The sequence below is a fragment of the Prionailurus bengalensis genome, chromosome C1 (assembly GCF_016509475.1).
Source record: "Prionailurus bengalensis isolate Pbe53 chromosome C1, Fcat_Pben_1.1_paternal_pri, whole genome shotgun sequence".
NCBI classification, from domain to species: domain Eukaryota; kingdom Metazoa; phylum Chordata; class Mammalia; order Carnivora; family Felidae; genus Prionailurus; species Prionailurus bengalensis.
Window position 1 is genome coordinate 187461978 of NC_057345.1, and position 21714 is coordinate 187483691.

The 21714-nt window shown below is 38.7% G+C and overlaps 1 protein-coding gene and 1 pseudogene across 5 annotated transcripts in view; both read left to right on the forward strand.

Moving 5' to 3' along the window:
* SGO2 (shugoshin 2) overlaps positions 1-11067 on the forward strand; it is a 77216-nt gene extending 66149 nt beyond the window's left edge. For all 5 annotated transcript variants that reach the window (XM_043577425.1, XM_043577420.1, XM_043577423.1 and 2 more), the window contains exons 8-9: positions 272-422; positions 10743-11067. In XM_043577425.1, the coding sequence (XP_043433360.1) occupies positions 272-422; positions 10743-10758 (167 nt within the window). In that variant the 3' untranslated portion in view covers positions 10759-11067. The remainder of the gene's footprint in view (positions 1-271; positions 423-10742) is intronic.
* Positions 11068-17874: 6807 nt separating this feature from the next.
* LOC122479512 overlaps positions 17875-21714 on the forward strand; it is an 83979-nt pseudogene continuing 80139 nt past the window's right edge.

Sequence of the window (21714 nt, forward strand, 5' to 3'; positions counted from 1 at the left end):
CAGCCTATATGTGGCTTCAGGATAAAATATAGTTTGATACTTTGTTTAAAATATTAAATCTCTTTTCCTCTCATTGCTGGAAAAAACACCTGATTTATAAATAATTTCAGTGCTACTATTATAATATTTAAAATTACAACTTAGTAATTGTTAAGTTTAAAAATTTGCTGTCAGCTATTTGCAAACCACAAATATCCCATATCTATTTCTATATGGGAGATATCCCGTAACTCTCTCTCTATGCTTATAGTGAAAATAATATTCTTTTCAGGTGGTAGAACACTGCAGGACTTGACAAATACCAGTTTTATTTCAAATAACACTGCTAACGCTGAAAATAAGTCAGAAAATCCATCTTTAGAGCTACCAAGCCGAAGAAGAAGGTGTACTCCTCTCTATTTAAAAGAGCCAAATCTCAAAAGGTAAGTATTTCAGTGATATTAAAGTGATTTCAGTATGATAATATAAAATATATGCTTTAAAAGAAATTCCTGCCTGAATTGTATTTGAACACTTCTGAATATCAGTAGATTTTTGATATATAACAACCACAGTAATGATCTAGATGAGATTTGAAGAAATATCTTCTTTTATTCTTTGAACAGGCTTTGTAAAAAACTGCTGTCTATGATTTGCATAGCACTATTTCCATGTCTGTTATCTTCATTAGTTTTCTACCTTGTTCCCTAGAAAAATTGAAAGTGGCTTTATTTGTTCTTTGGCCTTAAAGACTAATAGTCTTCTTTCTTTTTAAAAATATCAAGTTTCTGGGGTGCCTGGGTGGCTCAGTCAGTAAAGCATCCGACTTCAGCTCAGGTCATGATCTCACAGTCCGTGAGTTTGAGCCCCGCGTCAGGCTCTGTATTGATAGCTCAGACCCTGGAGCCTGTTCAGATTCTGTGTCTCCCTTTCTCTGACCCTCCCCCGTTCATGCTCTGTCTCTCTCTGTCTCAAAAATAAATAAACGTTAAAAAAAATTTTTTAAATATCAAATTTCCCCAACAAAGAGAACAAGTACTCCTCCTATTTATACATTACTCAGCTTCAATAGTTATCAATATTTTGCCTTATTTATTTCGTCTGTCCTTTTTTGTTGTAGTATTTTTTTTTTAATGTTTTTATTTGTTTTTGAGAGAGAGGGAGAACGAGTGAGCACAAGTTGGGGCAGAGAGAGGAAGACACAGAATCCAAAGCAGGCTCCAGGCTCTGAGCTGTCAGCACAGAGCCAAATGTAGGGCTCAAGCCATGAGATCATGGCTGAGCCTGAGCTGAAGTTGGATGCTTAACCAACTGAGACACCCAGGCACCCCTGTTATAGTATTTTTAAAGCAAATCCCTAATATTGGGTCATTTATTCCAAAAGCACTTCTATATATATCTCTCTTAAAAAAAGGAACTTCTTAACAAACTTCTTAACAAAACTAGAAAACCATGATCACATCAATTATCAATATGAATTATCAACAATCTCTTACTGTCATCTAATTACCAATCCCTATTCAAATTCCCTTAATTATCTCAAAAAATGTCCAGATGCCTTGTACGTGTATTTTATTGAAAATCTCACTTAAATTTTTTTTTTAAATTTTTTTTTTCAACGTTTTTTATTTATTTTTGGGACAGAGAGAGACAGAGCATGAACGGGGGAGGGGCAGAGAGAGAGGGAGACACAGAATCGGAAGCAGGCTCCAGGCTCCGAGCCATCAGCCCAGAGCCTGACGCGGGGCTCGAACTCACGGACTGCGAGATCGTGACCTGGCTGAAGTCGGACGCTTAACCGACTGCACCACCCAGGCGCCCCTAAAATTTTTTTTTTTAAATGTTTGTTTATTTTGGAGAGAGAGAGAGAATGAACAGGGGAGGGGCAGAGAGAGAGGGAGAGAGAATCCCAAGCAGACTCTGCGCTCTCAGCACAGAGCCCGATGTGGGGCTCAAACTCAACAAACTGTGAGATCATGACCTGAGCCAAAATCAAGTCTGACACTTAACCAACTGAACCATCCAGGCGCCCCTCATTTTTTTTAAAAGGGTAAATGAAGGGGCCCCTGGGTGGCTCAGTCGGTTGAGCGGCCGACTTCGGCTCAGGTCACGATCTCGCGGTCTGTGAGTTCGAGCCCCGCGTCGGGCTCTATGCTGACAGCTTGGAGCCTGGAGCCTGTTTCCGATTCTGTGTCTCCCTCTCTCTGACCCTCCCCCGTTCATGCTCTGTCTCTCTCTGTCTCAAAAATAAATAAACGTTAAAAAAAATTAAAAAAAAAAAGAAGGGTAAATGAAGTAGCTTGTTTTGCAGAACCTGATCATATTTGGGATCATATTTTCAAAAAGAGAAAAGTAGTCTTAAATGTTCTTGTCCTTTTCATTGTTTCAGTGTTTGCTTCTTTTATAAATGAAAACTGTTGATGGTTCTGACAGGTATTTTAAGACAACCAGCACATGGTAGCAATACAAAGGAGTTATGGTAGAAGAGAAACAAAAGTGAAATAAAGGATCAAAGCGTTTTTTAAATAAAACTACTTTATCGAGTTATATTTCACACACCATCCATATCAACATTTAAAGTGTATACTTCAGGGCTACCTGGGTGGCTCACTTGGTTAAGCGTCTGCCTCTTGATCTCATGGTTTGTGGGATCCAGCCCCATGTCTGGCTTTGTGTTGATAGCACAGAGCCTGCTTGGTGTTCTCTCTCTCCCTCTCTCTCTGCCCCTCCCCAATGCTCATGTGCGCTCTCCCTCTCTTTCTCGAAATAAATAAACTTTAAAAAAAGTATATACTTAAGTGTTTTTTTAGTATATTCACAGATATGCATACCATTACCACAATTTTAGAACATTTCTTCATCTCAAAAAGAAACCCCATGCCATTACCCAATATTCCCATACCCCCCAGCCCTAGGTGACCATTCACCTACTTCCTATCTCAGTAGATTTCCCTCTTATGAATGTTTCATATGAGTGGAATCATAATATGTGGTCTTTGTGACTGGCTTCTTACATTTGGCATAATGTTTTCAGGTTTTATCCATTGTCATAGCATGTATCAGTATTTCATTTCTTTCTAGGACTGAATAATAATCTATCATATAGATAATAACACATTTTATTTATTCACTTGTCTCTTGATAGACATTTGTTTGTTTCCATCTTTTGGTTATTATCAATAATCTTGCTATAAAGATCATTTGCAAGTTTTTGTGTCTACATATGTTTTGGTTTCTCTTGGGTATATGCCTAGTTATGGAATTCCTGGCTCATATGATAACTCTGTTTAATCATTTGAAGACTGCTGACTGTTTTGCAAAGCTGCTGCACCATTTTATTCACATTATCACCAGCGATGTATGAGGATTCTGATTTCTCAATTTCCTTGCCTGCACACTTGTTATTTGTTTTTTGATGATTCTAACCATAATAATGAGTGTAAAGTAGTGGCATATAATAGTTTTGATTTGTATTTCTCTAATGAATAATGATGTTGAGCATCTTTTCATGTGTTTATTGGCCATTTGTATATCTTCTTCAAAGAAAAATGTATTCAGATCTTTCTCCCTTTTTTTCAATTGGGTTATCTTTTTTGTTACTGAGTTGCAAGTTACACTTTTTTATTTTGAACTAATTTTAGGTTTATCAAAGAGTTATAAAAATAGCATAGAGCTTCCTCACCCAGCTTTGCTTAATTTTAACACAGTACAATGATCTAAATTAGAAAATTAGCATTGGCACATTATTGTCAACTGTAAACGATAGTTGTCCATTATCATCCTTTGCTGTTTTAGAATCCAGGATCTTACCTTGCATATAGTTGTTGTTTTTCCTTAGCCTCCTCCAGCCTATGACAGTTCCTTATTCCTTCCTTTTCCTTTTATGACTTTGACAATTTGAAGACTAGTGGTCAGTTATTTTGTAGAATATCCCTTAGTTTGGTTTGTCTTTTGTTTTCTCATGATTACAATGCAGTTTTGCATTTTGGGCAAGAATTCTGCAGAAATGGTGTGTCCTCATTGCATCATATGAAGGGGGTTCATCGTGTCAGTTTGTCTCCGTATTGTTAACCTTGATCACTTGATTGAGGAGGTGTCTGCTGGGTTTTTTTTTTTTTTTTTTCCACTATAAAGTTACTATCTTTTCCTTTGTCGGTGATGAACATTGGAGAAGTTGCTTTGAATCTGTGCATCCTGTTTTTCCTCAAACTTTCACCCACTAATTTTAGCATCCATTGATGGATCTTGCCTACAACAGTTCTATTTCTTCCTAATAGTGGTTTTCTGTCTCCCTCTTTCCTTCTACATTTATTGGAATTCTGTAAGGAAAAGCTGTTCTTTCTCTCTCATTTATTTATATCACTGTTGACTCATGGATGCTTATTCTGTAAGTTAAAATCTAATACTATCAATAGTTATTTTATTGCTCAGATAATTCCAGCTTGGCTATTAGGATTTCCTTTATGGTGGCTTCCTTCTGTGTTCTTTTAACAAGACCATACTATATTTTGAGCGCTTCCTTCCTTTCTGACACAAGATGTTCGAGGGTCATCTTAGTGTTTTTCCTACCCCAACTCCCAAATCAGACACGTTTTCAAAGATCCTGTTTCCTTTGATTGAAGAATTTTATTTAGAAACCATGATCTGGGGCGCCTGGGTGGCGCAGTCGGTTAAGCGTCCGACTTCAGCCAGGTCACGATCTCGCGGCCCGTGAGTTCGAGCCCCGCGTCAGGCTCTGGGCTGATGGCTCAGAGCCTGGAGCCTGTCTCCGATTCTGTGTCTCCCTCTCTCTCTGCCCCTCCCCTGTTCATGCTCTGTCTCTCTCTGTCCCAAAAATAAATAAATGTAGAAACCATGATCTGGGCACTGGGTACTTTTAATGTTTATATTGTGTTGCATTAGTTGGCTATATTACTGCATAACAGTGTTACCATAAACCTAGTAGCCTAAAACAACATACATTTATTACTCTCAGTTTCTGTGGACCAGGAAGCTGGACTGGCTTAATTGGGTGCTCTACTTAATGTCTCACAAAGCTGTAATTAAGATGTTTTCCAAGATGGTTCTCATCTGGAAGCTCCACTGTGGGAGAATCTGCTTTCAAGGTCACACAGATTGTTGGCAAAATTTATTTCCTTGTAGTTATGGGACAGAGGGCCCCAGCTTCATGCTGCTGGCTGGAGGCTGTCCTCAACTCCTAGAGGCCACTCTCAGCTCCTTGCCAAATGGCCTCCCAAAATGGTTCCTTATTTCAAAACTAACTAGAGTCTGTAGAGCAAATCCTTTAGCAAACAGAGTATTATATGGTGAAATGTCATCTTAGAAGTGAGACATCCCATCACCTTTGCCATATTGGTTAAATGCGAGTCACAGTTCCTTAAAGAGAGGGAGTTAACCCAAGGGCATGAACATCATTATGAGTGTGTTGGGAGGGATCTTAGAGGCTGGTTACCACAGGGGTCATTGCTGTTAGGCCCTCTCAGCAGACAGAGCTAGGAAATGTATGTATGTATGCTAATCCCTACGTATACACACTTTCATATTTTTCTATTTGTATATGTAGTAAAAACAATGAGTTTATATTGTTATCTCTGATTCCAGTTCAACACCACAGGGTTCATTTTAGCTTTGCTTATTCATGATTTCTTCATCAGCAAGAAGCATGGCTTTCATTATCTATAATACATTTCCTTATTTTTTCATTTGTAGCATACACATAAAGTAGTTTCAGAATTGCTGACTCCTATCCCTGTGAGAAACATATTTACTAACTAGATTATAACACTTAGATTTGGTTCTTTTTGTCATGGTTTAGTTCTTTTCCTTACCATAACACCTTTCCAAAGTAGTTATGTTATTCACTTGTAATTTATTTAGGTACATTTGTTATTGTTGGTATTCCATTTTCTTCTGTTTCTTGGTAGGTTTTGTTGTTTACCTTGAGGTATGTGAAATATTTGGTTTATACAAATCAAAGCTATTCAAAATGTGTATGCAGAAGTGTGCCTTGGTGGCTCAGGTGGTTGAGTATAAACCAGAATAAATGAATGGATATAAAAAAAGAGAGAAAAAAATGGTATACGCAGAGAATGTCAACTACTTTATCTCATCTACCCTATTCCCATTACCCTCTCTTTCTATCCTATTTTTTCTATATACCTCCTCCTAGGGGTAACCAGTTTCTTTAGTTTCTGGCTTATCCTTCCTAAAGAAATATAGATCCATTTATATTCCCCTTTTTCTTACATAAAGGTAGCATACTATAGCTACTCTGTTGGGCTTTGCTGTTTTTCATTTAACAGTGTATTCTGAAAATCATTCCCTGTCAATTTGTAGAGATTTTCCTTATCCTTTTTTTACAACTGTATAATACTTAATTGTGTATAGATATACTATAGTCATGCAGTAACATTCCTTTATAGCACATTTAGGTTGTTTTCAATATTTTGCCATTATAAGTAATACTACATTGAATAATCTGTGCATATATCTTTTCATATTGTTGGAAGTATATCTTCAAGGTAAATTCCTAAAAGTGGGATTGCAGGGGTGAAAAATGAACACATGTAGTTTTGTTAGGTCTTGCCACACTTCCTTCCAGAAGCTAGTACCAATTTGCATTACCAGCTGCAGCCTATGGCACTGTTGCCCCACATTGTAATCATATGTAATATATTGTCATATTTAAAAATTTTTGCCACTCTGATAAGCGAGAAATGGTATCTTGGTGTCGTTTTATTTGCCTTTCTCTGTAAGTGAATTTAAATGCTTTTCTCATGCTTGGGGGTCATTATATAATCTTTTAGTCTGTTCGTAACTTTTTTGTTTTTTCATTGTGTTTCTGGTCTTTTGTCCCTCAGTTATTAAGAATTCTTTATGTATTAGGGATATTAGCCCTTGTGGTATGTGTAGCCAGTATTTTTTTTTAGTTTATCATTTATTTTTTTACTTTATATTTTTAATCATGTAAACATTTTAAATTTTTATGTAGTCATTTTTGTCAATCTTTTCTTTCATTCTTTTTGAATTTTAAGTCATAGTTAGAAAGTCTTTCCCTCTACCATGATTAAAGGGGAATTCATCCATATTTTCTTCTAGTATTTATATTGTTTCATTTCTTACATAAAACCCTAGTCCATTTAGAATTTGTTTTCTAGCATGAGATGTAAGATATGGATCTAATTTTGTCTTTTTTCTGAAGGCTACCCGTCTGTACTGGCACCATTCATTTATTAAAAAATACATCCTTATCCCTAAAGATTTGAGATGTCAAACATGTCACATTTTAAATTTCTGTATGTATTTGATGGGGGCTTAATGCTGGACTTTTTATTCTACTGCAGTGATCTACCTGTCTACTATAGAGGCTTTATATGATGTTTTAATGTCTGGTAAGGCTACTGCCTTCTCATAGTTTTTCATTGTTTCCTTGGGTGTTATTACATGCTTATTTTTACATAGAACTTTAGACTTTAGTATTTGCTTGGCAAGCTCAGGGTTTCTCAACCTCAGCACTATTGACATTTTGAGCTAGATATTTCTTTGTTGTGGGAGGCTGTTCTGTGTACTGTAAGATATTTAGCAGTATCCCTGCCTTCCACCCAGTAAATGTCAGTAGTACCCGTCCATTTAAATTAATCAAAAATATTTCTACATGTTGCAAAATGTCACCTAGGGAGCAAAATTGTCCTGAGTTAAAAACGATTGGTCTGGCTTGCTGGTATTTTTATTGGGATTGCATTGAATTTTTACCTTAATTTAGGGAGAACTCAATCTTTCTATTGAGTTGTGCTGTGTAAGAACAGATGTCTTTTCTATTTATTCAAGTCTTCTTGTATAACCTTTAGAAGTGTTTAAAAATGTTCCTCATACAGGTTTTACACATTTCTTGTTAAGTTGATTTGTAGGTAGTCTTCTTTGTTGCTATTATAAATGGACATATAACTTAGACATATATAATCATGCTCAGTATTTATTGTTTGTGAGTATGAAAGGTGTTGAATTCTGTGTAAGTTTATAACTTGCTACTTAACTAAATTTCCTTTATTCTGTATCCCATTGATTCTCTCAAGTAAAACTCAGTGGAAGAGGAATACTTGAGGAGTACTATGAAATCATCTGAGAATAGAGTTAATTTTACTTCTTTACCCATTCATATGCCTCTGATTGATTTCTCTTATTTAATGGCATTGGCTAATACCTCAAGTATAGTTTGACATAGTAACAGGAATAGTGGGCATTCTTGCTTGTTCCTGACTTGAGTGGAAATACCTCTGTTGGGGCGCCTGGGTGGCGCAGTCGGTTAAGCGTCCGACTTCAGCCAGGTCACGATCTCGCGGTCCGTGAGTTCGAGCCCCGCGTCAGGCTCTGGGCTGATGGCTCAGAGCCTGGAGCCTGTTTCCAATTCTGTGTCTCCCTCTCTCTCTCTGCCCCTCCCCCATTCATGCTCTGTCTCTCTCTGTCCCAAAAATAAATAAACGTTGAAAAAAAAAAAAAAAAAAGAAATACCTCTGTTGTCTCTCCATTAAATGAGATAATAGCTTTAGGATGAAGGTGTGTATATATATATATATATATATATATATATATATATATATAATTTATGATATTAAGAAAATGTCCCTCAATGTCTACTGAATGTTTTAGTCATGGGTGAGTGTTGCATTGTGTCAAGGACTTTTTCAGTATCTATGAAAAAATAGTATGCTTTATTTCCTTAGATTTATTAACATGGTGTATGATAATAGGTTTTCTAATATTGAACCAAACTTGCATTCCTGGAATAAATCTCACTTGGTCATGGTATATGTTTTTCATAATGTGGTATTGGATTTGCTTTTGTAACTGTGCTGTGAGTACTTGAAAAAGAATATGTATTCTCTATTATCAGAGTATAGAGTTTGAAGTATATTCGTTTGATGTATATTCGTTAAGATTTACCCCTACATTGCTTAGATTTTCTATCTCCTCACTTATTCAATGCTTTGGGACTTAAAAGATAAAGACTTTAAAAAATGTATTTGTATTACCTTCCTGATAACTTCTGCCTCGCCTGTCCTCAATGCTTATGATGATCACTCCATAATACATTGAAGCAGTTTCATTCAGGATCTGTCCTCACTGGGAGCCTATCAGAAGCTGTGATATATACCTGCTGGATGCCATGCCCAATCCAAAAAGAAAATAAAAGGCAGCTGGGTTGTCATCATTCTTAGTATTTATACTAAATGTTTATTGTGATATTTGCTTTTAAAACACTTACCAGCTAAACCATTAACCAAATAATCTGTATGCCCAGTACATCTAAATTAAAATAGAATACTATTTCATTACAGCATTTTGCTATATTTAGAATAGGTAACTCTTTTGAAAGAATTATTAAATTCTATCTAATTACCTAAGGCAGTGGTATCATTGGCTCTGGAGAGGAGTACAAAGGAGAGAAAGAGACCTACTTTATATCTACCATTTATACTTTGTAATTTGGACCCGTGCATGTACATCTTATCTAAAAAACATATATATAATGTAAAGAATAAATACAACCCTACTTCTTATAATGTGACCAACCAGGTGCATGGTCAACCTAAAAATAAAATTACTAGGTAAAATATTAAAAAAACAAAACAAACAAAACCCTTGAACAAATCTGTTAGCTAGAAGAAAAGAAAGTTCATATCAGAAACTAAATGAGAGCAGGAACCCAGAGAGGTAGGTGGACTCTGAAACTGGCTTTTGCCCAAAGGCATTTCTCTAATTAAGTGAACCTAAGTGTTGGATTCACATAGCCTTATGGGGCTGAGGACAGAAGGCATATCCTCAGGTTTAGTTAAAATGAAGAGTCTAATAGTAGATCACCTTCAATAAAGTTAAGCTACTCTCAGTAGGAGAGCAAACTAAAAACAACCTTACCACCAGCTTTTTTAAGCCCCAGGAAATAACTCTGGTACTGAGCTGAGGAGAAAAAAAATCTTCTGAGAATTTGTAACCAAAATCAAACTCTCCTGCATTGCAGCTGGAAATCACAGTATCTGGAAGTCACAGAAAACCTCAAGCTGAGGATTTAGTATTAGTCAATGACTTGTAGTGCCCCCTTTGTCTGTCAGAAGCAAATATAAATATTTTCTAGGGCTCTCCTTCATCTCAGTCATCAACAAATTTTCCACAGATAAAGTTCTGAGGGAAATGAGCAGTTACCTCATAGTAAACCCTACACATGCAAGGGAACAAGGTGCCAGCAGAAGCAACTGATAGCAGGATTAGATACAGAATATAAAATAAGACTGTTTAATGTTTCAGTGAAGGAGAGACTTGGAAATGAATAAAGGTGTTGAAAAAAAACAAGTTAACTAAAGAAGAACAAGCAGGAGATAAACACAGTTCAGGGCAGTGGTTACTTCTTGGGGGACGACGGGGATGTGATCAGAAAGGGGCACACTGGAAGCTTCTGAGGTGTGGTAACATTTCAGTTCTTAACCTGAGTGGTAGGTACATCAACATTTATTTGATTGTTTTTAAGTTATACATTTTCATATTCTCTTTTATGTATGCCAAAGTTAATAATAAAAAAGAAATATATAGTAAAGTATGTAATGTGTAAAATCTAAGCTAGTCAATTTTTCTTAACCCCTATTTTATAATTCCCACAATCGTAGAGTATTCCAAATTATATGATGTAGCCATTTTTTTCTCCATGCTTCACAGCAAAAGTATTAGCTTTGTGTTGTTAGTATTGTTTATCTTCCTTTTTTTCTACTTTGCAGGAAGATGAGAAGATGACGTGAATTTATGGAATCTGGGGTTTTTTTGAATTCTCAAACCATAACAAGTCAAAACAAGGATCAAGAAGATGAAATGCATGATGAAAGCTTTTTTTACCCCCACCTTTTCATGAGTGTTAATTTATTCATTCTTATGTTTAGATGTATGTGCATAAAGTATCTATTTTGTAATGTTCAACTTCTATAATCATTTTGGTCAGCCTATAACTTATCTTCCTGTTGGTGTAAGCCTCTTTCAACCGAACAGCCATTAACTAAGCAAAAGCTGTTAACCTTTTAGCCAAATAAAATGTGTTGTGAAAAATTTTTTCATTGGTTATCTTGTTGCTTACCAAGCTATCTTGTTTTGTTTTTAAACCATCCAATACATGTGAACACACAGAAGATTTTAAAAGTTGCCTTCTGCCCTGGCCAGTTTTCTGTCACGCTTCATTCTTATACTTTCAGAATTACCTGTTAGGTGTTGATTTCTGAATTATTTCCATTATATGTAATCTGATGACTTGGCTGAGGGGCTTAACCTTTCAGGTTCTTTTAAATTTGGTTTTTATAACTTTTATTTTATTTTATTTTATTTATTTTATTTTATTTTATTTTATTTTATTTTATTTTATTTTATTTTATTTTTTAGAGAGACAGCACGAGCTGGGGAGAGGGACAGAAGGGGAGAGAGAGAAAGAGAAAAAAATCTTAAGCAGACTCCACACTCAGCATAGAGCCCAACATGGGGCTCAATCCCACAACCCTGGCTGGGATCATGACCTGAGCTGAAATCAAAAGTCAGATGCTCAACTTACTGAGCCACCCAGGTGCCCCTTATAACTTTATTTTAAAGATTGCTTACTACACCAGTAGTACAAAGTAATAAATCCTATTCATATCCGAGATCAGTGAACATAGCTTAGTGTATTCAAATGACTAGTCAAATTCTATTCTGCCTAGATAGAAAAGCTTGCTTACATAATATCTGACAACTAAAAGGGTGGACTTAGAAACCTACATTTTTAACAAACATTTCAGATAATTCTAGAGCAGACTATCCTAGGATCAAACTTTGAGGAATTGCTGTAGGAGTATAAAATCTCACAGAACTTACTCATAACACCAACAATGTGGTTTGAATGGAGGCCTTATTAAAGGAACGGTTTACACAGTGTTTAAGAGCTTGGCACCCGGCAGTCTTTGTTCTCTTTCATGTACTATTACTTGAAGACTTTGGACCTCCTAGAGTTAGTCTCCAGTCTTATATTTTTGTTCCTATTGTTTCTTTCTATTTTTTCTCCCTTCTATGAGACTTTTATTGCTGGTGGAATTTGGTCACAGTAAGAAACAATTCTCCTACTTCCAGATTATAAAGACATGTACCCACGGTTTCATTTTGATTTTACATTCAAATTTCTGATCCATGGGGATTTTTTCCTGTTATATGAGATATGAATGCAGTTTCTACCTTTTTCCAAATGACTCCCCCATTAATTAGAAGGTCCATGTTTTCAGGGCACCTGGGTGGCTCAGTCGGTTCAGCATCCGACTTCGGCTCAGGTCGTGATCTCACTGCTCGTGGGTTCAAGCCCCACGTCGGGTTCTGTGCTGACAGCTCAGAGCCTGAAGCCTGGTTGGGATTCTGTGTCTCCCCCTCTCTCTGCCCCTCCCACGCTTGTGCTCTGTCTCTGTCTCTCAATAATAATAAATGTTAAAAAAAAAAAAATTAGTCCATGTTTTCCACTACTGGTTTGAAATGCCATTCTTTTTTATGTTGTATTTTCATGTGCACTTAAATTTATTTCTCAATTTTCTGTTCTTATAGTCTGTTCTTTTGTGTCTTTTTATTCCCTGCTACCGTGGTCTGTAGACTTTAGGGGGAGTTTGGAGATTTCCCTCCTAGAGCTTTTACATATTTCGTAATAAATTTATGCCTAGTTATTTTGTCTTTCTCTTGGTAATATAAATAGGATCTTCCCTTTGATTCTCTTCTAATTATTATTTGCATATACCTTGATTATTTATTTCTGCATGTTAATTACTAAACTCTGTTTATAGTATTTTCCAGACTGAAAACTAAGCTCTTTACCTCTTTTTTTTCTCCTTCCAAATCTTATGCCTTTCCTTGGTTTAATTGCATGGCTGCCACCTTAAGTAAAATGTTAATGGTAGTGAGAATAATTATCCTTGTCTTCTTCCTGATTTTCATGGGAATGCCTCTGATATTACCCTATTAAGTAAGATGCTGGGTTTTGAGCTTGTTATATATAATTTATAATCACATTAAAGTATTTATCAATTATTTTATTGAGTGCTTTCTTTAAAAATCACAAATGAGTGTTGAGTCTTTTGTCAAGTGACTTTTGGAATTGATAGAAATTGTGAGTTAGGGTCCAGCCAAGAGATAGAAACCACAATCATTTTATAAATTGTTAGCCCTATACTAGAGAACTAAACAAGAACTGAAAAGGCAAAAGGGACCACTGAAGTGTCAGAGGAAGTAACTAGGGGGGAGGTACCTTTTGGGGTTGGGGGAACAAAGAGAAAAGGATAGAATTATTGAAACTTAAAGGCTTGAAGGAAGAGTTTCAGGACTCTAGGGAAGGTATGCAACAAGTTGGTGCTGTTTCTCTGAATGACTGTGACAAACTGGTCTGATAGTGTGGAAAAGTTGCAGACTGAGGCCATCTGTTGCTTCTGAAGTCAGTTGTTGCCCAGGGTGCGCCGTTTCTGTGATGATACTGATGGGAACAAGAAGCAAACAGGAACCAGCAAACTTTTTCCTCCTCCATACTTAACAGTTTGCTTCTATCTCCTATTGCCAGAGGCTGAAAGGGAGCCTGGCAAAGGAAAAATGTGGTTTGCAAAGACCTGGCCTTAACAAACTGGAGTGAGACATGGATTTGAAGCTAAAACATAGTAGGTTAACAATTAGCACAAAAATGGGTATATGATTATTCTCCTTAGGTATATTAATATGACAAACTATATTCACTAATTTGTTGATCCTGAAACATTCTTGTTTTCATGGAATAAAACTCAATTTTTAGTATGTTCCAGCTGTCGTCTCTTACCTCCAAGCCCACCTCTCTTGTAACTTGCTAAGTGATGCTGGAACTGTACAAATTACGTTTTTTCTTTGCTAGCTGACTTATTTTAGCTTCTGTCAAAAAGGGGTGATAGAAACAAAATCAGAAAGAAGGAAAAAGGACTTGTTTCTTCCTCCTTATTTGCTTGTTTTTCCTCTCAGCATTATCTCAGCAATGGTGATTCATTCGGGGGCAGCAGTTTGTTTGACACCAGTTGGTTTAGCATACCAACCTCATTATACCACCTTGGAGGTACCGACACTACTTGGGCTGTGACTTTTCACAGGCCTCAGGCCTAGCTTCTCAGGGAGACTCCCTCAGGCTCGAGGTATTCTGGCCACCTGTGCCATGAGCCATCTTTGAGATCTGAGTTCCTACTCCTAGAAGACCTTTCCTAGCTCCTGAGGTATTAAACAGTGGCTGAGCAGTACCCTCTCGGTCTCCTAGGTTCTAGATTCTAATAATTCCAGCCTCTTCCTTTTATTATTCAGCTAGTTCCTGTGGTACATTGAGGGAGGGAATGCAAAATGACACGAACTTTATAGAAAAGATTTTGACAATATCCAGCAAAATTACGTAGTTATATACAATTATACAACCAAGTAGTCTCATTTTTAGGAAACTAGTAAAATTCTCTTGAAAAAATACTAAAATTTCACTATGGTATGGTTTGTAATAACAAAAATGGAAAAAAGAAACAACCTAAGTAACATCACTCAAAAACCAACTGAAATGAATGAAAATAACTAAAAGGTTGGTGACAGAGATACCCAATCTTACAAAAGGCATTTTGAATTTGTATCTTTATTAAGAGTACACTCTAAGAATAAAAAGAACTATAATGAAATCAAACTTTCATTTACTAGTCTCACTGCTGCTAAAATATCAATGTGGCTATTATGAAACATCTAAGGACAGATTAAAACAATTAGATTTCAGAATCTTTCAGAAGTTTAGAATCTTTGGTTCCAGAATCAAACTCTGCAATCTTAAATTTTAATTAGAAATATTAGTGTGAACTCATGCTTTTTGCACTCTTTTAAAAAGTATATATTTTCTAGCTCTGTCCACTAAAAATATCTAGTAACAGTGATAACTGACTAACAATGAGTACTTCTAGCATCTAGATTGTGGTTTCTAAATACTATTTCCCATCAGAGAAACTAGGGGTCTTTGGAGAAATGGCTGATTCCAAGTCTGGGACAGAATATAAACAAGGTGAGCCTGGGATGTCTTGTTCCAAAAAACAAGGACATTATTAAAAATGAATGTGACCATATCAAAACGACACGAGTTCGAATTTGAAGGTGTTTCCATTGCCCTAAGATGGGACAAACTGAACATTAGTAAAAGACTATTACTGATTAAAACACATTCTACAAAAAGTCACAAATTCATAATGATAACTCAAAAAAAAAAACCATTGGATGCTCTGAAAATTTGTAAGAGAAAGTAATAAAGATATATTTTGTGTGTGCATAGTCAATAGCCATAGTGGAGAGGGATAGTTCTTCTCTTCAAAAGAATCGCAGCTGAAGAATGTGGAAGAATGTTAGAATTAGGATGATTACTATTTTGCAACCTCCTAATAAAATAACTGCTTCAGACAGTGGTCAGCAATGGATGGTGAAACCATGAGGTGAGATGTTGATGGAGAAATTCACGAAGAGAGAACACACTGAACCCACTGATCAATTTTAGCATCATTAAGAATGAGACAACCAAACATCCTAAGCCTCCTGATATGTTGCAATGTAAAGTGGATGGCACCACCTATGAAGTATTCTTATTCCCCCTCACCACCACCCCATAACTGAACTAGAATTTAATCAAGGTTCTAGATCCATAGGCACAGTATAGGTAATGAGTAGGATGGAAGAACAAATAACACCAAAAGAAGCAATCAGCCATTATAAAGTGTGGTTCATTCTATAGGACAATTGACTGGATGGACATGTTAATAACATTAAAAAGGGGGAGTGGGGCAGGGCACCTGGGTGGCTCAGTAGGTTAAGTTTCTGACATCCGCTCAAGTCATGATCTTGCAGTTAGTTTGAGCCCTGCATCAGGCTCTGCATTGATAGTGTGGAGCCTACTTTGGATTCTCTGTATCCCCCTCTCTCTGCCCCTCCCCTGTGTTCTCTCTCTCTCTCTCTCTCTCTCTGTCTCTCTCAAATAAATTAACACTTTAAAAGTGGGGGAGTGGGGGAGGAGTCTGTTCTAGATTAAAACAAACTGAAGAGACAACAAATACACTGAATGGCCCTTGTTTGATTCAGAGAAAGCAAGTGTAAGAAGACACTGGGAAATTTGAGGATATTAAGGAAATAATTTGTTAGGTATAAAAATGGCAATTGGAGTAAGAAAATGTCTTTTTAAAAAATGTATACTAAAGCACATAGGGATAAAATAATGGCTTTAAAATACTCCACAGAAAGTGAATATTGCAAAATGTTGAACCCTTCTTCTATTGTTAGAGCTCAGTGAGTTATATGGGGATGCTAGTTGTACTCTTCACTTTTATGTACAAACTTTGGAAGTGTTCAGAAAATTTTGCGTTCACATCAATAAAATGACATGGGAAAGTGTCCCAGGTATACGAAATGAAAACAAGTCTGGAAAATACCTAGTTTGGTTCTGAGTTTTTAAAAGGAATTATAGGCAGATTTCAAAACTGTAAAGATTATACTGGTAAATTCTAAATTATAGGCTTACAGGTGAGTTTATGTTGACGCTTTTAGGTATTTTCCAAGTTGCATTTTAAAAAAAAGCTTCCAAGATGTTCATATTTACCAGATACACTTTGTGGTTATTTACTAGATAAACTGTGAAGAGTGATAGAGCTTAAAAAAAAAAAAAAGCCTATCCCCAAATCAAGGGAGCTCTTAATTTTAAAAATAAACTTGAATAATTATTTCCGAAACTGAGATAAAGTTACAAAACCTTCGTTTTGTCCTTAAGTTCCTTTCCTGCAAAGCTGCATTGGGATTGTTTCTTTAGAACTGCACCAGGCGCGCTGGGAGCGTGGCGGGAGCAGTGGCACAAGAAAACCGACTGTTGCGGACTTCACTTCTGGCTGGAACGCCACTTAAAATGTGTTAACAGCGAAGAACTAGCAAAGAGACGCCGCAGGAGCTGCAGCACGTGCTGAGAGGCGGAGGGCGGGCGTGGTCGCGCAGCGCCCGGGCGTGGAGGGGACGGGCCCGCCACCGATTTCGCAGCGGGCGGAGCGCTCGCGTGGCGTCCTGTTAATCGGCCGAGTTTTCCTCGCGAGGCGCACGGAACTGTCGGTCTTCCCCGGGTCTTTCTCCCTTGGGTTCGACTGCCCCGTGGGCCCCAGCAGCCGGGCCGGCGGCCCCTCCGCGGGCCCCGCCAGGCCAAACCCCGCCAGCATGGACCCCGCGGCGGAGCTGGTCGGCTACGTGAACGGCCGCGAGGTGAGCGCGCCGGACGCCTGCTTCTGGCCTGGAGGCGGCTTTGCCCGCCTCCGCCGCCACGCGCGGCAGGCCTGCGGCGTGCTTTCCAGACTGCCCTGGAGCTTCGGGCCCCACTTCCTCGTGTTCCCTTTCTCCCTCCTTGCGAGACTCCCGGGCTGACGACCGACCCCACCCCGTAAACGATAACGGAACGCCTTACGTAGACTAGGAGCGGTGTGTAGATGGCTGAGCCTCGGCTCCCCCGGGTGCGTTTGGATGGGTGGAGAGCAGGGCGGACAGATGTGGAAATTGTGATATGCTCAAGTCACAGCTAGTTCCTGGCAGAGCTGAACCAAAGCCGGGCTCTGGGAACTCGAAGGTCTTCACTGCGTCCGCTGCTGGCGCGGTGTGTGTCCTCTCAGAAAGCGGACTGGCCCTCTGAGTCTCTGGGAGAGATCCAGACTGTGCCTGACGTTTGAGGTCAGCAAAGCCCCTAGGCATCCTTTAAAACACCCCCCACCCAGACGTGGCCACGGACTCTATTCACCTTTAATGTTGTCCCGGCGTATTGACACCACTTTCTAAGGGAGAAACTGAGGCAGGAAGGTAAAGGGGCTTCCTTAAGAGATGACAACCAACCCAGGGTGGTGCTGCCTGCCTTTCCACAGTGCCAGCAGCTTTGGAACCACCTGTGATCCCTGCTTCGGGGTCCGGGATAGCCCCAACGCTTTTACCTGTGCACGAGGGACACACCCAGAAGCTAGGGTCAAACATCAGGGCCTCTCGCTGGTGAGGCCTGTCTTAAGGCCCTGAGCTTATTTTCGCATCTGTGGTCTTGTATTATTTTTCTTAAATAGGACCTCTCCCCAGATTGTAATTTCTAGGTTCCAGAAAACCTTCCTCTGACTCTGAGTTCCACACTGGATAACACGAGCTTGTTATTCCTGATATGTAATGGGAGCTGTTAGGCTCTCAGAGGATTACTATGAGAGTAAAAACTAGCAGTTGGGTTTGTTAGCATTATGCCATTTTTTTCTTTGCATAACTTAATGGCATAGCAAACAAAACTCTGGCCTGATTATTTAAACAAACAAGGATTCATTTTCATCTCTCTTACTGAGATGCCCTGAACTCTTAGAGCCCCAGTTCCTCTGTTAAAAGAGGATAATACTACTTAGGTTACAGAGTGATAATGAGTATTTAATTTGCTTATTTGTTAAGGTCTACTCACTGAGTTCCAGTGTTCTCAGGGGATGCAGCAGAGCACAGAAATGACAAAGTCCCTGCTTGCATGGAGTTTACGTTGTGATAGGGTGGCACACAGTAAGCATATGAGTAAATGGAAATGTATAATGTCAGGCAGTGGTAAGTGCTAGGGTAGAACATAAAACAAAGTGAAGGGACAGGAGCTGATATTTTAAGTGAGATGGATGTTTAGGTCTCTCTGAAAGGATGACATTTGAACATGACAAGTATGAAGTTAGGAGCAAACATCTGGGGGAAGAGTATCCCAGATGGAAGGAATAGGGGTGCAAAGATCCTCAGATATGGGGATTTCTGCATGCCAGGGGATAGCAAGGAGGGTGGTGGGGCTGCAGATGTGGCCAGGGGCCAGATTGCTAGGGCTTTGTAGGTGATGGTAAGTAAGAGTTTTGGTTAAATGAGGAAATAGGTTTTTGAGTCTAGTTTCTTCCCCATCCTCTCTCCCCTGCCCCTAAACAAACTAGTGGGATTTTTAACATAATGCCTAACAACAGTTTGTGTGCTATTAATTTTTAAAAATAGATAAGCTGGTTCTTATCTATGGGCTCATTTTTTTTTATTTTTATTTTTTTTATTTATTTTTGAGACAGAGAGAGACAGAACATGAGCAGGGGAGGGGCGGAGAGAGAGGGAGACACAGGATCTGAAGCAGGCTCCAGGCTCTGAGCTGTCAGCACAGAGCCCGACGCGGGGCTCGAACTCACAAACTATGAGATCGTGACCTGAGCCGAAGTCGGCCGCTCAACCGACTGAGCCACCAAGGCACCCCATCTATGGGCTCATTTTTATCTATCAAAACTCCTGTGATCATTTGGAAAGTACACTCTAAAGATGTCGATTCAATTTTTGCAGATACCCTTTTAAAAGAAATTATGCCATTCTTTCCCTTTCTTTCTCCTCCCTTCCAAATTCTGTTAAGTGTATGTGTGTCAGTCCTGGCAGGCAAGCCTGATTGCCACATAGATAGAAGAAAGTTTCTGGTTCAGAGGATGAGAGGCTGTTGAGAAAAGTGAGAGAAACCACCGAGGAAGAGGAGTCTTAAAGTCAAACATGACCTCTGGGATTAAAAACTTGCCTCTGAGGTCCTGTGCCTATCTTTCTTTATTTTTATTTTTTGAGAGAGAGAGAAAGAGAGGGTGGGGGAGAGGGGCAGAGGGGGAGAGAGAGAATCTTAAGCAGGCTCCACACTCAGCATGGAGTGTGATGTAGGGCTTGATCCCACAATCCTGGGATGATGACTTGAGCTGAAATCAAGAGTCCGATACTGAACCAACTGAGCCACCCATGCACCCCACCTGCCCCCTTTTTTTAGTTGAATTTTTTGGGTTTTAGTTGAATTTTTTGTTTTGCTGTGCAAAAGCTTTTTTTATTATGTTATAGTCTCAATAGTGTGTTTTTGCTTTTGTTTTCCTTACCTAGGGACACTGTAGAATAATGCTGCTGAGACAGATGTCCAAAAAATCACAGCCTATGTTTTGTTCTAGGAGTTTTATAGTTTCAGGTTTTGCATTTAGGCTTTAATCCATTTTGAGTTTATTTTTGTGTGTGTTATAAGAAAGTGGTCCAGTTTCATTCTTTTGCATGTAGCTGTCCAGTTTTCCCAACACCATTTGTTGAAGAGACTGTCTTTTCCCCATTGTATATTCCTGTCCACTTTCTCCTAGTTTCATTGACCATATAAGCATGAGTTTATTTCTGGGCTCTCTATCCTGTTCTGTTGATTTATGTGTCTGTTTAGTGCCGGTACCTTCCTGTTTTGATTGCTATACCTTTGTGGTATATCTTGAAATCTTGGATTATTATGCGTCCAGCTTTGTTCTTTTTTCTCAAGATTGCTTTGGTTATTTTGAAATAAGTCAGAGAAAGACAAATGCCATGTGGCATTTTTTAAAAAAGCAAACAAATGGAATTGTAAATATAGAGGAGAAACTGGTGGTTGCCAGAGAGGAAGGGGTTGAAGGGATGGGCAAAATAGGTGAAGGGGATTAAGTACAGACTTCTAGTTAAAAAAATAAGTAAGTTACAGGGATGAATAAGCACAGCATAGGCAATATAGTCAATAACATTTTAATAATGTTATATAGTGACAGATGGTGACCACACTTACCTTGGTGAACATTGAGTAATGTATAGAATTGTATGGAAGCCAGTTAGGAGACTCTAGATAATGTGATTGGCCTCCAATCTGTGCTTTTTGCAAAACCTCCTCAAGTCATCAAAAGATGTCATCAGGCAGGGTCTAAGGCCATCCAGAGGGAAGGCCAGTGCATATTGGTCAGTCATCTAGTGGCAGAGAGATTTCTTAAATCTTACTTAGGGGCCCCCAGAACAGGTGACCCCCTTAACATAGAGTTTGAGGGAGGAAGAAACCATGAATAAATTATACCCCAGACACAGTTCTCTAACACAGGTCAGGAACTGAAGCATGTTATTCTGTGAGGCAGTGAGACATAGAGATCAAAAGTGTGGGCTTTTGGAGCAAGTCATGGTTGAGTCCTGTACTCTCTGCTCTGCTGCTTGGTAGCTCTGTGACCTCAGGTGAGTTGCTTTATATCCCTGAGCTTCAGCTTTCCCCTCTGCAAAATGGGGCTAATAACAGTAACTTCTCCCATGGAATTGGGGTGAAGATTAAATTCCACGGAGAGTGGTTAACAAGGTGATTGGCACACAGTAAATGCCCAATATGTAAAAGCGATTGTTAATATCCACACCAGAAAATAACCTGCTTCACGTGCAGAGCCAGACCTGCCTGGAAGTGCCAAGGGGGCTGAAAAGTAGTCATTGAGCATTACTTGCTCAACATAATGTTGAATCTTGATATTCATATGGGAATCTGGAAAGAGCTGTCCATTAGCTAGTCTTTCTTTGGGTTCTTGGTCTGCAGAGCTGAAAGAGAAACTTTCTGGGGTGGCTGTAATGATTCAGAGAAAAGTGAAGGGGTGAAGGTGACTTAGGCAGGGAGAACCAACAATTGCAATGAATTTTAAAACCACCAGAAGCTCAGGCAAAAGTGTCTGCACTACTGTCCCTTTGGCCTCCTTCTCTGTTGTAAGGAGGTTGCTGGGGGTTATTGTTCTTCTCAACTGTGTCCCACGGCATACATCTCTTTCTTCCCTCTCCTTGTACCTCTCTTTCCCTTTCTTAGTTTCCATTCCTTCACTACTTTCTTGTCCTTCATCTTTCTCTTTCTTCTTTCTGCCTCTG